The 14,135-nt window shown below is 38.9% G+C and overlaps 1 protein-coding gene, 1 long non-coding RNA gene and 1 pseudogene across 4 annotated transcripts in view; 1 reads left to right on the forward strand and 2 right to left on the reverse strand.

Annotated features, from left to right (window-relative positions):
* LOC121997867 overlaps positions 1–3,686 on the reverse strand; it is a 28,449-nt gene extending 24,763 nt beyond the window's left edge. Inside the window, exons 1-2 of one of the 3 annotated variants that reach the window (XR_006116387.1) lie at positions 3,299–3,686; positions 2,849–3,035 (exon numbers count right to left, since the gene is read on the reverse strand). This is a non-coding gene — a long non-coding RNA (uncharacterized LOC121997867). Of the gene's footprint in view, positions 1–2,848; positions 3,071–3,298 lie in introns of all 3 variants that reach the window. The other 2 variants (XR_006116389.1, XR_006116388.1) reach the window with 2 other exon arrangements.
* A 4,696-nt stretch (positions 3,687–8,382) lies between these two features.
* On the forward strand, positions 8,383–11,978 carry LOC121997868 (F-box/kelch-repeat protein SKIP11-like). Its single transcript, XM_042552532.1, has 2 exons — positions 8,383–10,540; positions 11,682–11,978. Exon 1 carries the CDS (start codon positions 9,211–9,213, stop codon positions 10,447–10,449), a length of 1,239 nt encoding a protein of 412 aa, XP_042408466.1. The 5' UTR covers positions 8,383–9,210; the 3' UTR covers positions 10,450–10,540; positions 11,682–11,978.
* Positions 11,979–12,166: 188 nt separating this feature from the next.
* On the reverse strand, positions 12,167–13,570 carry LOC121994370 (annotated as a pseudogene).
* Positions 13,571–14,135: the final 565 nt, after the last annotated feature.

The following is a 14,135-nucleotide window of genomic DNA, read 5'->3' on the forward strand; positions in this document are numbered from 1 at the left end:
GATGGCGATGTATTTTTCAAAAACCGTTTTGGAGGGAAAAAACGAAAGGCGTAAGGTTTTATTTAAAAGACAAACAATATTTAATTTTTTTCTTTAAAAACGACCCCCCTTTGCTTGATTGGTGGTTGCACGAATTTAGAGCATAACCTACTCTGATACCAATTATCGATAGAGGGGGCGGTGAATATCGATTCAAAACTTGAGTGTAAAATGCGCGGAAAAGTAAATGAACCGATTGATTTTACTTGTTCGGAACTGTGGCGACTCTACTCGAAGGCCGTACTCGTGAGTACTTTCGTTGGCAATCACTATCAATTCGAATATTACAAAGTTAAGTACAGAATTAGTACAAGAAAAATAAGCAACAATAGAATTAAAACAAAACCAACACTGAGTCGGAGAGCTTTTAGTGGCGTCGCAAGAGCACAGAGCGTCAGATCTTGGATTCTAAGTTCATATAGAAGCTCTACCCTTGCCCTTCTTTTATATGAGCTCGGGCGCCGGATCCCTTCAGGCGCCACGGTGAGGCGTGGCGAGTCACCGGTGAGCTCCACGTGGCGGCCTGTCGGGATAAAACTTGCCTCCGGGCCGGATCCCTCCAGGTGCGGACCACTCTCGGCAGGTCCTTCTCTTGCAAGACAAGGTTAGTCAGAGGCAAGTATAATAAATTTCTGCAAAACAATGTTAGCACAATTCATGAGTTTGACATGAAAAGTATGACTTAGATTCCGTCTTTCAGGGACCGGAATCTAGTCACGATCTCGACTTAGATATCGAAATGGATCTGGCGGATCGGCGCTAATGTTCCTTCCGGGGCAGCGTCCTCACGATCCTCCCTTCGGTGACTTACCTTTACTCACCTGCCAGACGTCCGGTCAGCCCTTCGACCCGTCTGGACTTCTCGCCAGCTATCCGGTCAGCCCGTCGACTTAGCTGGACTTCTCGCCAAGCGTCCGGTCAGCCCGTCGACTCGCTTGGACTTCTCACCAGCTATCCGGTCAGCCCGTCGACCTAGCTGGGCTTCGTGCCAGATATCCGGTCAGCCCGTCGACCTGTCTGGACTTCTCCTGCACACTCGATCAGAGTGTTAGACAACAACAGACTAACTTAACCTGATTTGTCACTCATCAAAACCTGGGTTAAATCATTAGTGCTAACCGCACCAACAGCTTCTGCAGACACTTGGCGTTCATTCCTGTCTTGAGCGTCTTAACTCAATCGATGGCCGAGCTAGTGATGATGTTGGATCGGGTCTTTCATATCTTGGCCGGGCGAACCACTCGCCTGTCCAGCCTGTGATAGGGGCGTTGACCATCTTGACTCTGACCTCCATTACGACAAAGATCTTTCCAAAGGTGGGCCCCTTCTTATCATTGCATCACATATCTTTCATGCCAAAGTTCATTGACAATTATTTTCTTTGGTGGTCATTTAAAATTCATTGTCATTCCTAGCTATTAAATATCATAAATATAGAGATATAAGTGTATTTCTGTCACCCAATTTCTTAATATGACCGAATAGTCCTTATGAATCATCTTGAAGTATAGTTCAAGTTGCTTTATGAAATTTTAGGTACAGAAATCTGGATGTTAAGTGATATATTGACTTTTGGAGCTTGCAAACTTTGGGTTAGTGGCCTTTGACAGTGTAACTTACTATTTTTCCATGTAAGTTTCCTAATCCAACTCTCCATTTAAGAAAGTTATTTTTTACATCCCTTGATGCAATTGTAAATATAAATAAGACATTATAACCATAATCAAGTGAATACAGGTAAATATGATTATAGGTGAAAAGGTATTTTCCATAGCTAAATCCTCATTTGGTATAGCTTCTCACTACTAAACGAGTATTGTATTTGTTATTTTTATTCTGAGAATTCATTTATTCCTATTTGCTGTGTCCCATCTTTAAATCAATAAGTTCTAACTTGATTTATTCTCACATCTCTTCTTCTGATGTGATTTTTTTGCTTTTCCTTAGGATGACACTCAAGTGCCTCTTTGATAATTTTTAGGTTCATCATTAGCTTGAGAATAACCATGTAAAGCTCATTTTCAATTATAAAATGCTTTCAAGGAGTTTTTAATGAAAGCTACTTCTCAATTAAGGATTCCTTCTTTCACCAATCAAATTGGCTCAAATTAATCATTTATTTTCCCACTGAATTGAGATGGTGGAAGTGAACCTTATACATTCCCACTATCAAAAATAGACTTTGATACACTTTCACTACTATCAACAATCATTTGACTTGTATTACTTTCTCTTTGCTTGTCTATCCCATAATGATTACCTTTGTCTAAACTAACTCTTTCAGGGAATTGATCTTCAAGGAAAGGAGAGTGTATCTTAGGACTTAATCTCTTCTTTGAGTTTTCAAAGTATTGTATAAAGATACATTTTTTTCCCTGTATTCCCTAATTTTACCAAGTTATCAAAAGTTTCATGAGTATAAGCTCGAAACTTCTAAGGATGTGAATCTACTTAAAATTAGGCTTTCTTACTTGCCCATAACTTATAAGGCATGGTGGGTATTGACATAGAAAGTACTCAGTTAAGTATGTATGTGGCTGCCGACAAAGCATCTCCTTAATATTATATTGGTATATTAGCACGTGTCATCATAAACTTAACTACGTCTAGCAAGGTTTATTCCTTTGCACAATGGCACTATTTTATTATGGAGTTTTATGAATTACATTGAAGGCTACCATTTTCAATAAAAGGTTTCTTGAATTGTCATGGAGAGTGATAGAACACAGACAATCAAGATAGAAGGTGAAAAATAGGGGGAAAATTCCACCACCAATTGAACTAGAGAGAGCAGAGAAGAGGGGCTTACTCTACACTGAGGAGGTGGAATAGTGAGCAATTAATTCACTAAGTATATCGGCTTGGAATATATCTTGTATGCAGATCTAGGAAGCCAAATAGACATGAGAAATTTGTTGAAACTGCTAGCATGCCGGAGAGGCACTGATGAATTGAGATTTGAGAGGCCCTCGCCTTCAAAGAGTGGAGAGTGAGGTCTGTTGGGTGAACACAAGGCATGCAGGTGAAGGTTCTGACCAAATCACATCATAAATAATCCAAGTGAAATCAAATTAAATATATAAGAAATATTGATCTCCTGTTTTTGGTTGAGACTAGCAACAAATATAAAAAAGGAGAATTCTTCTTATATGACGTGAGACAATACTAGTTTAGAGCAAGAGTGAAAAGATTAAACATCTCTTTCAATAATGTTATTATACGGATTTTTACTAACCTATAAGGAAAAATCGCTCCATACCTTCCATGTTGGAGAGAACCCTAGAGAAGCGACCGAAAGTCAGGACGAACCACATGAACCCCGGCATCATGAGCTCCAGTTCCACTCTCGCCATTCTTCCCAGCGAACGATCTGTGCCGTCCTACAGCAACATGAACTGGAATCCGATCCCCAGCTCCAGACGAAACAGCCGTAGACACAAGACCTCTCCAGTAACCGGAGTCCTCCAGCATTTCTTGCGAGAACTCCGCCAGCGGGTACGGTTTAGGAATGCAACTAGGAAACGGGATGGGATCGAACCAGAGCGCGGATTTGCTTCCGGCTTCCCGACTTCGCTTTTGTTCTTGATCAGAGCTCACTTTCGCTTGGCAAGGCAGTCTTTCGTAACGTGGTATGAGTATGACCAGTTTAGGTTTCGTTCAATTGTTTTGAATGACACTTGTGTCTTGCCCAACAAGATCATACTTTTATTTGGGCCACATATGGGCTGTTCAATGCGGCATTAATGGAGCGGATCGACATGAGGCCTTCGACCGGATTGGTTTGGAGTTCTACCACTACGAAAAACAATCATGGAATGAAAATTTTGAATATTTTTTTTTAATTATGAATCTGATTTATGCCTATTAATCTTGGGATCATGTTCTATAAAAAATTTTCATATATCATTAAAATAAATTGAAAAGTGCTCATAAGATTCATCAGCCTAAGTTTTTAGGTCAACCATCTATAGAAGAAATTCATCTATTAATTCACCAAAATTAAGACTCGATTCTTAAATGTTTAAGAAATTAAAAAGACATCCTACAGTTGTACCATTGTACCGAGCAGAAAAAAAAAAAACATTGAACCACATCAATATTTATAAATAAACATAAAAATATTGATTCTTACATATGCCACAGAACAAAGTCTAGTCTAGATTCATATCTCCATTATTGTAACTTGAGATGTAAATTGCTTCGATCTCTTAGACTGAGATTATATTGATGGACTTAAATGCAATCGCCTTGTTAAAAGGCAAATATATACATAAAATTAAGGTATAATAATTGGCTCAAAATCAAACCGATTGAATTCAACAAATTTAAATCAAACTTTTTTAGATATATCAAATTTGTCGGGCTTGATCATTAATATTGAAGAAATCTAATAGATATAAAATCAATTAATTTGTCAGAATTAATTAAACTTTTCTTATAAGTCGAATGTTGTTGCACTTCGATTGATTTTGGACAATTGTGTCCATAAATAGTTGTCGATATTGAAAATTTTCTTTTAAATATTATTTAAATACATCAGTCGACTATTTATAATATAATAGTCGGTTTGATATCCATTCGGTTTAATTGATTTTTGAATTTTAAAATCAATACGAATCGAATAAACCTAAATAATTGAGATTCTTTTTTTTTTAAAAGATCTTATCGAATAAATCCAAATAATCAAGATTTTATTTAAATAAAATAAAATGTGAATTAACGGAAACTTTTCAAATTTGATGGTTTCAATCAATTGTTTTGATTTAACAGATATTTTGCTCACCCTATGTGAGACATGCCGTTAAGTAATATAAGTTGCAAAGCTAATGCTTGCATGGTCTGGAGAACTTATTCAGTTTTGAGCAAGTAGAACCTTTTGTCACCTCTTGTTCTTTAGGAATACCACTCACAGTTCCTTCCTCTTTTTCCAGACTAAGAATCCACAATGCTTCAAGCATCTAGGTAATAATAGAGGTGTGAATACCAAGCAACAGCAAGTAACTCCAACACTTAACTTCAACCCAAGAGTATACAGAGGCCCTAGGGCCTCAGTTGTAGGAATCTATCCCTCCCAAGTACAAGACTTTCCTTAAAGAAAACTGTGGAGTGTGCTCTCAGAATTTGTACCTTTTCAAATTCGCCTTCTACATTGTGCTTTTTCTTTGCTGCTTAATTGAAAGTCGGTCACCAAGTTGCAGGGCTAATCCAAGAGGATTGATTCCTAGTGATGTCTAAACAGCAAATATATGTGATTTTGGTATTCTAATTATTAACCGTGTGATACTTACTTTTTGGTTCTACTAGTTCTACTTTGCTTTGGTGTTCCAATTACTAACTGAAAAGAGGTAGTATGTCATGAAGTTCTTTACTTTTTAGTATTACTAGTCCAACTTTGCTTTTATAGAGTTGTATAGGTTAGGCAGGAATGTTAGTAGCTCACTTTATCAATAGCTTGCTTGTCACACCATCCTACTGCTCAATATACAATTCCAAGGGGTTTTACAACAAAGACTCTGATCGGATTGCCATTTATCATCATAATTCACTGGAAATAATCATGTTCTTCGCACGTCATTCGATTCTCGAACTGGATCCTCTCATCGAGAAGCTCCGGCGCCTGATGCAATGCATGCATGTACTGATGAGCAGGCCCCCACATAAGGATCAAATTCCCCACTTTGAATGGCATAAAGAGAGAAAAGTATGCATCAAAGTACACCAGTTAGACCAGGAAGAAGCAAGCATTCAAAAGCTTGACACCAAAGCCAGATTGAACTCCTCGGGGCTGCCTTGTCGTTTCATGCTTCTCCACCTTCCACGTGCTGTTTCTTATCTCGGTTGTTTGCTTGACCCATCAATCTTTCTTTTGGGCATATATGTCGTTACCCTGTGGATTAGCATGCGTGATGACTTCGCCTGATCATCTTTTCCAGTTTTTTTTTCTTTTTTCTCCTAACAGTCGAAAAAGTTTTCTAAGAAGCCCAAAAGTTTTGGCTTTTGGAATTGTTGGTGCGCGCATAGTAGTGGTGGTCGAGTTGCGTTTTGTCATCCTGGTTTGCAATTTGCTAATTCCTTAGCTGGGAGTACTTCGATCACAACAAGTGGCATGGGCAGGTGATTAAGTGCATGCGTTAAACACTTTGTAATTAGCTTCACGTCGTTTTAGACCAGTCTCACACGTATCGATCGACCATAAAGGGCGGCCTTTTCATACTTAATGGGATCATGGTAGGCATCCGTTTTAACTTCTTCCATGGAGAAAAAAAAGGTTAATGGCAGGCGATCCAAAGCTAGCTCGCTAGCTTGCCAGCCAATAGTAAGCGGTCAGAATTAAAGTATTCACATGCAGAGCTCTAGAAGGGTGCCAAGTTTTGACGATGGAGAAGGGAGAGAAGTGACGGCCTTTTCTACCTGTGATAAAGGAAACGTACGAAAGAGATACAGTCGGGAGATAGAGTGAGGGCTCCTCTTTTGATACGACAGCTGGGTATCAAATTGAATTATAGATATAACTTTCATTCCGCAATCAAACTGTTAGATGCGTTTTAATTACCCAAAGTTTCACTCTCACCCTATTTTGCTCGTTTTTCAAATTTTTCATATCAAAGGACGGACGCCTATTGATTGATTTTCTGAATTTTGACTCGATCGAGGCTGTTGGTTTAGAGGGAGAAATAGTCATCTGGCAGCACGTGCCCCCAAATGAACTCAATTCCCAGTGTACAAAAGGGATGATGATATGACTTATGAGAGAAGTCTTGGGTTAACCAACCATAGAATATAACAAGATATTTAAAAGAATTAATGATTTCGAAAAGGACTTTGATAATTCCTTATGGTTTGTGTAAAGGGAAGCTCAAATTTATTGTGTGGGGATGGGGAGGTTGCTTTTGTCCGCTCCTCTAGCTAACTAATGATGTAACATAATTAAAATGAAACTATAAGATTAGAAATTGTATAATACAATGAAATGGAAAGAAAGAAAGAGAATTATCTTTTATTCTTTTTATTTAATTAGTGAAATGTTTCAATTTATGTTTAATAATTTTTTTTCCATGTAAACCAAACTAATCTGTACAGTCTTTGGGTCCATTTCATAGTGCTTGATGTACCTAATTCATTGAATATATCTGATTTGACGGTCCCTCAAAATATGCTTAATTTGGTTGACTCGACACATAGTTTTAATTATTTCTGCCCAAAGTGACTAGTTTAACTAACTCAACTAGTTTCCTTAACTTAAATTAATTTTCATCCGATCTAATTAGTTCTAATATCTGACTCACTTAGGCCAGTATCATCGATTCACTTGTCTACTTAGTACGAAAAACAATATTAAATGATCAAAATCTAACATATAAAAAAGAAATATTTTATATTTATTTTTTTATTGAAATGTATTAATTAAAATGATATATATTAAATAGAATATTTTATATATATATTTTTTTGACCGGTCGAATTTTGAACATTGAAATTTGCGGTTTTCAGAAATAGACGTCAAACCCTATTTCCTCAAACCCTATTTATGGCACATTTTGCACATCGGCGGCTATCCGACGGAGTCCGGACTCGCTCAATCCAACACGCCTTTATAATTTACAAGCAATTTCCCAATTCCAACGCATGCAAATTCCATCTTTTCAGCCGGACGGACAGTCCGCCAACTAATCCTATCACTTAACGCGCTTTTATGGAACCCATCATTTCAAAAGTTTGACATTTATCATTTCTATAAATATTTAACGCCGTCTTGTCCCCCATCAGCAGCCTTTCACGTCGACCCGCCAATGCACTGCCGACGGCTGCATCCGTCTCGCACTCCCGGGGCCACCCGCACAGTCGCAGGAAGAATTTTTTTTTTTTTTTTTTCCCATTTCACAATAATTTCTCCCCCCGATTAAATAACCCCAGTGGAACTGACAACACTTGGACACCCAATTTATTTACCCATTTTTTCGATAATAAATGGCATGCACGTGCTGGGCACGTTGTCTGATATACTGTTCCTGCGGCGAACCTACCTCGAGATCTTATTCCGCGAAAGAATTTAATTAATATTTTTTTAAAAAAATATTAATTGTGAAATTAAGTACCAGATAAAACAACATGTATTTAAAATTATTAATGCCGAAATAGTTAGAAGTAGCTGGAAGAGGAGATGAGATTATTATAATTGAAGAAGATGGTCAACTTTTCCAACCGTAACAAGTAGAAGACGACAACTTCCCTTATTTGGAATAAATCTATTAAATTGAGTTATTAATAGATAATCGAAATATTTTTTGATTAAAAAGGCGATTAAATTTGGTAAAAAGTAGAGAAAGCAAGGGCTACAAAAGCTCGAGTACCGGAAGAAGAGCTTAAGAGACGGTAAACGGAGGCGAGCGAGGGTCACAACTCAAGAATAGGGGTGGGGAGAGAGAGAGAGAGGTTTAATCCCCAAGAAAGTGCCTTCTTTGCTCGAATTCGTCGGAGCGCTTCTCCTCATTCTCCAAATCGATCTGTAGCTTCTTACTGTCCCTTCGAGATCTCCATCTCCAGATCTCTTGAAACTCTTTGCATTTGAAAACCCTTTTAGTTTTTTTTTTCTGTGTCTGGAAAACGAGGAAAAAAACGCAGAGGGATACACAAAAGTTGAATTTTTTTGGTCAGTCTTCGATCTCCAGGAATGGAATCCGAAGAATTTATGCGGCAAAGATGATAAAAGTTTCTCTTTTTTTTTAGTGTTTTCTTTGTGCTCGTTGTCTATTTTCAGAGATGGAAATCTTTTCTTCTGAGGTTGTAATCTAATTTCTCTCTTATTTCCCCTTTTTTTTTTTTACTTACAAGGTTTGCGTTTTTCGTCTTCCAAATCGGTTATTCGATGCTTTTAATGACAGTCAAGAACACACAAAAATGGAATTTGATGGCTTTTCTCTTTTGTTCTTATCCGGTTTTAGGCTACATTTCACGGAAGATTGTATAAAGAACTAATTTTCCCCCTGTTGTTTTTTCTTACTTTCATTTTTGGTGTTCATCGTGAGTCTCATATTATTCTGAAACAAGGAGGAGATATATGAGGTGACTAATTGGAGATTTCAGGCTTCCGAGAGATGTTAGAAGGTCCCTGCCGTTTGATAACGAGGGCATTCCGAAGCTGCCGTGTGCAAGAATCCACTTGGCATTTCCATGGAGTACCATTTCCTTGAATCATCAGACAAGAAAAAACGTCATTTGGATGAGGATCTTCAAGTTCAAGAGCCTGAAGAACGAGACCTCGAAGACAAAGTCAAAAGAAACAAGTCGCCACAGCATCCTAGTACCCCTGAGATCAAAGATATGGATCTGTCTCTCCGCAAATTGGATAGCCAAGCAAGATATAGGGAGTACTCTTTTGATTCAAGCATCAACCGGCTTGGCAGGGAGCTCATAATTAGCTGCTTTCTTCACCTTTCTCGATCGGAGTATGGTGCTGTTGCATCAGTCAACCGAATGTTCCATTCGTTGATTCATAGCGGGGAACTCTACCAGCTACGCTGCAAGATGGGTATTGTTGAGCACTGGGTCTATTTCTCCTGTAATGTCCTTGAGTGGGAGGGCTATGATCCATACCGTGGGCGCTGGATTTCCGTTCCTAAGATGCCTCCTACAGAGAGCTTCATGTGCTCTGATAAGGAGTCCCTGGCGGTGGGCACTGAGCTCCTTGTTTTTGGAAAAGAGGTGAATTCCCATATTGTACTACGATACAGTTTTTTGACTAACTCCTGGTCTCCTGGTGTGGTTATGAACTCACCTAGGTGCTTGTTTGGATCTGCTAGCCTCGGAGAGAAAGCCGTAATAGCTGGGGGAACCAATGCGAAGGGTGATATCTTGAGCTCTGCAGAGCTTTACAATTCTCGCACGCATACCTGGGAGACCTTACCTAGTATGAACCAAGCGAGAAAGATGTGCTCGGGGGTTTTCATGGATGGCAACTTTTATGTCATTGGCGGCATGGCTAATAACACAAAGATTCTTACATGTGGAGAAGAGTATGATTTCAAGAGAGGTTCTTGGAGGCTAATCCCTAACATGTCTGCCGGACTCAATGGAGCCAGAGGTGCACCTCCACTTGTAGCTGTGGTGAATAATGAACTTTATGCAGCTCATTATGCCGATAAGGATTTGAGGAAGTACGACAAAGTAAATAATAAATGGATAGTTTTGGGAAGATTGCCTGAAAGCTCATTCTCAATGAATGGATGGGGGCTTGCGTTTCGTGCCTGTGGAGAATGGCTAATAGTGATCGGTGGGACAAAAGGTTCTCATGGAGGAGGGATGATTGAACTGAATTCATGGATTCCAAATGGAGGACCACCGGAATGGCAATTGATTGCTAGCAAGCATTCAGGCAGCTTCGTTTATAATTGTGCTGTGATGGGCTGCTGAGTGATCTGAATTCCATGGAAGATCTGGCCATCTCTATGAGCCATGTGTAAAGCCATGTTCATGGGAGAAAAGTACTGATTCTGTTCGAATGGTAATAACTGGATTTTCTGAAACTCTATACAGCTGAAGGTTCAATAGATCATCTCTCTTGCTTGTATAACACCTGATTTTCTTGTGTACTTCGTCACCTGATAATTTATTTCAGATTTGGGACTCACATCAACCATTGGTCAGATATGCCATCATGCTAGATAAAATATGGTTAATAAGTTGAAAAATCTTTGGAATAATTAAAGTCTTGATATTGCTTTAATATGGATTGGAGGTGTTGTTGGGCAAAAGACGGCGGCAAGATGAGCTTTCTTTTTATTTTGACACTGATTCTAATTAGAATTCATTGATGGATTTTTATAATTTTCTATGTAGTTATCTGCCATCATATTAGCTCAAGCTATTTTGTTTTGCTTAAACTGGAATTCTATTTGACATTGTTTGATCTTTGAAGTTTTTCAAAGGTTTGAATAATTGTAAACTGATTTTCCCTCTTGAATAAGTTCATTGAATTTGGGATGTTTTAAGATTACTTTCTGTTCTGGTGTCTATTCTATTCGCACTTTCATTACTTGTAGTAGTTCAGGAAAATTCCCCCTAATTCTCCTAAACTTGTTTCCAATAATAAATGCTGTTTTGGTAATCTTTAGCTGCCATTAGTCTGATGAACGAACTTAGCAACATAGTTATCGAAATATTGCAATAGGTAAATTCTGATGAAAAAGCCAGTCTTGATTCTCATATTCTTTCCCGTTTTGCTCTCTCAAGTCTCACTGATTCTTGTTTAAGCTTATTTACACTGGCATTTGCAACTTGTTACTGAGAATTAGCTTATTCAAAGTTTTAGAGTACATGCAACTCCTTCTAGAGTATTTTCAGAAAAAAAGGAAGAAATTGACCTTATATACTGGATATCATACAATAACACTGTACACTTTCAGTTAACAATTCAATGTTTTCTTTTTGTCAATTACTAAAGACTGAACTCTTTCGCATGTTACTGGTAACTGGTGGATGCTTTTGACGATTTTGTCTGCCAAAGAAACTGAAAGAGCATAAGACAAACAATGAGCCAACTAAATTTTGATTCTGGCTAGGCTAAATAATAATGGAGAAACAGATAGCGTAGATTGGTCCGTGTGATGCATGCTATAATAATAATATAATCTATGGTTCTGCAGCTTCATTGCATCACACAAACCCAGAAAGCGGAGGATTGGTTCGCAGAGACCAGTTCACACCGTCGCAAAGTACAGCACAGCAGCGGAGTACCTAACTACATTGACTCGTGACTCCTGTACCTTCCGTTCAACCCTGAGTTTTCTGCTACAAAAGTACATGAGTGAGAGCAGAGCAAAGCAGTTGAGGAATTCATGTAAAGAAAAGAGAAGTTGCAGTGTTTCTTTAGGACATGCAGTACACTGGCACTGCAGAACAACCTTTTATTTTATATTTAATTAATTATATATATATATATAGTTTGATGAAAATATGACCCTGTCATAAATTGCCATTTATTATTTCTGGGTGTTAGTATTGTAGGATCGTACATGGCTTGGTTAGAAGCGATTGAATAGGTAAATTAGGATTATAATTGATTTTTGCACATCATAAAGAGAATACGGGTATGACAAATATAACCATAATAGCCAAAACAAGTGTGCCTATGCATAAAATAATGCTAATACAATAATTTCCTTTTCCACTAATAAAGTACGGAAACCAGCCTGGAGATCTGGCTAGTGTCAGTAACTTCAACAAACATGGATCATGGCCAACTAAAACAGAAAGATCTCCAGAACTTCAGTAGCATCATCAACTAATGTTCAATACTATACATGAATGCTTTCTTCACGTATTACTTAACTAAAGCCACAATCAAATTATTGTTACACTAGTGTCTAATCAATCAATCTTATCACTGGAAGGTTTGGATGATCGTGTCGTGCCTTGGGTCCGAAAGGTGCTGCAGAAGGTTCTCAAATGGCCCTTTGCCCGTCTCATTATGTTGGATATATAATAAAACCCAAGAAGGCCAACATTGCCAGTCTCGCTGCAGAACAACACCAACGCATAGCTTAGCTTAATTAAACATGTGTGCCTAATTCTGAACATGAATAATCTCATTAATTAGTTTAAGAGTGATTTAATTAATTACCGTTTACGAGTTCCTTCTCCTTGGACTCGAGCGCGGGAGCAAAGTTAAGGGGGTCCGGAGTAGCCGACTTCATTTGGCGGCAAGCTGTAGCTTTTGAAGATCGGATCTTGGTTGACGCTGCCGGGGTTCTTGATCTCCTGCCACCTTCTGATCTCCTCGTAGTGGAAGAGAATGAACTCGATGACGAAGAGCGTGGAGTAGGAGACGAAGTACTCGGCCTTGCCGGCGTCGTACCACGGCGGCGCATTTATGATGCTGATCTTGGGCAAGACCTCCGGAAGCAGCATCCCGTCCACGCCGAGCATGGCCCAGCGCCCGTTGACGAACTCCGCCTACACGAACCACCTGACGTTCTCCGGGTCCTCCGCCAGTCCAAGGGGGTCGAACCCTGGCAAACTGTGAATTTACTTTTAGAGTTTTAGTCCATTAATTAATCAATCGCCGAGCAAGAGATCGATGACGCAATCTAGCTAGTAATTACATGTCAGAGGATATATAAATCTCACCTTTCGTAGAGCTAGATAGCCCGGGGAGGCAAGGCCAGGGATCCATTCGCCCTTCTTGGCTTGATGGCTTCCACCTTGAAGGTGGAAGATGGCGAGCATTTGGCGGTGAATACTCTCTGCGGTGGTAGTTTTCTGGGGGATCCCCCTGTCAAGAATCTCGATCTGGAGCTGAATGGCCGGAGAGCGGCCGCAGAGGCTTGCATTGCAGCTGTGGCCATTCTGGACGGAAGAGTTAATCCGGTGGAGCACCGGCGACGAGTTTTCTGGAGGGGAGATGTTTTAGCGGCGGCGATGGTGGCTCCTGCATGCGTTGTAGTCAACGGCGAAGGCATGTTGTGGTCAGAAAGCAGGATTGTACTCTGGCCGCTGGTTCTGTTAGATTTTTTAGTCATGGATGGCTGAGATAAGCTGGCGGATTGAGCTGCCCAACGAGAGCTTCGCATCTTTATCTCCCTCCTTATCTGATGCACAGATTCTAAAGATCTATTGCCGCAGCAGCATTGGCCAAAATAGATGGTGTCATCCATGTTTTGGGGACCACTTATATCGTTCTTGTCGGCAAGATACTTTATTGAATTGTTATCGTATACGATTGGCGCTTTCCAAAAATAATAATAATAATAATAATAATAATAATAATAACATAGTTGAGTGCCCTCTGTTTTTACAATGTTAAATGAATCTAAATAAACTCAAACTAAAAAAAAATTAAGTCAAATTTAAATACGAATTAATTTATTTTAAACTCGGCTTTAAGTTGACTCAATTTACGGTCTTATTTATTTTTGAACTCATTAATTTAACGTTGGCAGTACGATGAAAGATCAATTCAGTATGAACTTTAAAATAACTTTTAACTCGGATCTTAAAATCAGATTCTATCAGTACATGGGAAATTTAAAAAAATCTATTTTTATTGTGAAAAAACTTTAACCGTCAAGTTTCAAGCTCGAAAGTACCGTCGGATCCTT

The sequence above is a fragment of the Zingiber officinale genome, chromosome 6A, assembly GCF_018446385.1.
Source record: "Zingiber officinale cultivar Zhangliang chromosome 6A, Zo_v1.1, whole genome shotgun sequence".
In the NCBI taxonomy this organism is placed as follows: Eukaryota; Viridiplantae; Streptophyta; class Magnoliopsida; order Zingiberales; family Zingiberaceae; genus Zingiber; species Zingiber officinale.

Coding starts and splice junctions, on each gene's coding strand:
- LOC121997868 (XM_042552532.1), top strand. CDS start 9,211: ATGGAGTACCATTTCCTTGAATCATCAGACAAGAAAAAACGTCATTTG.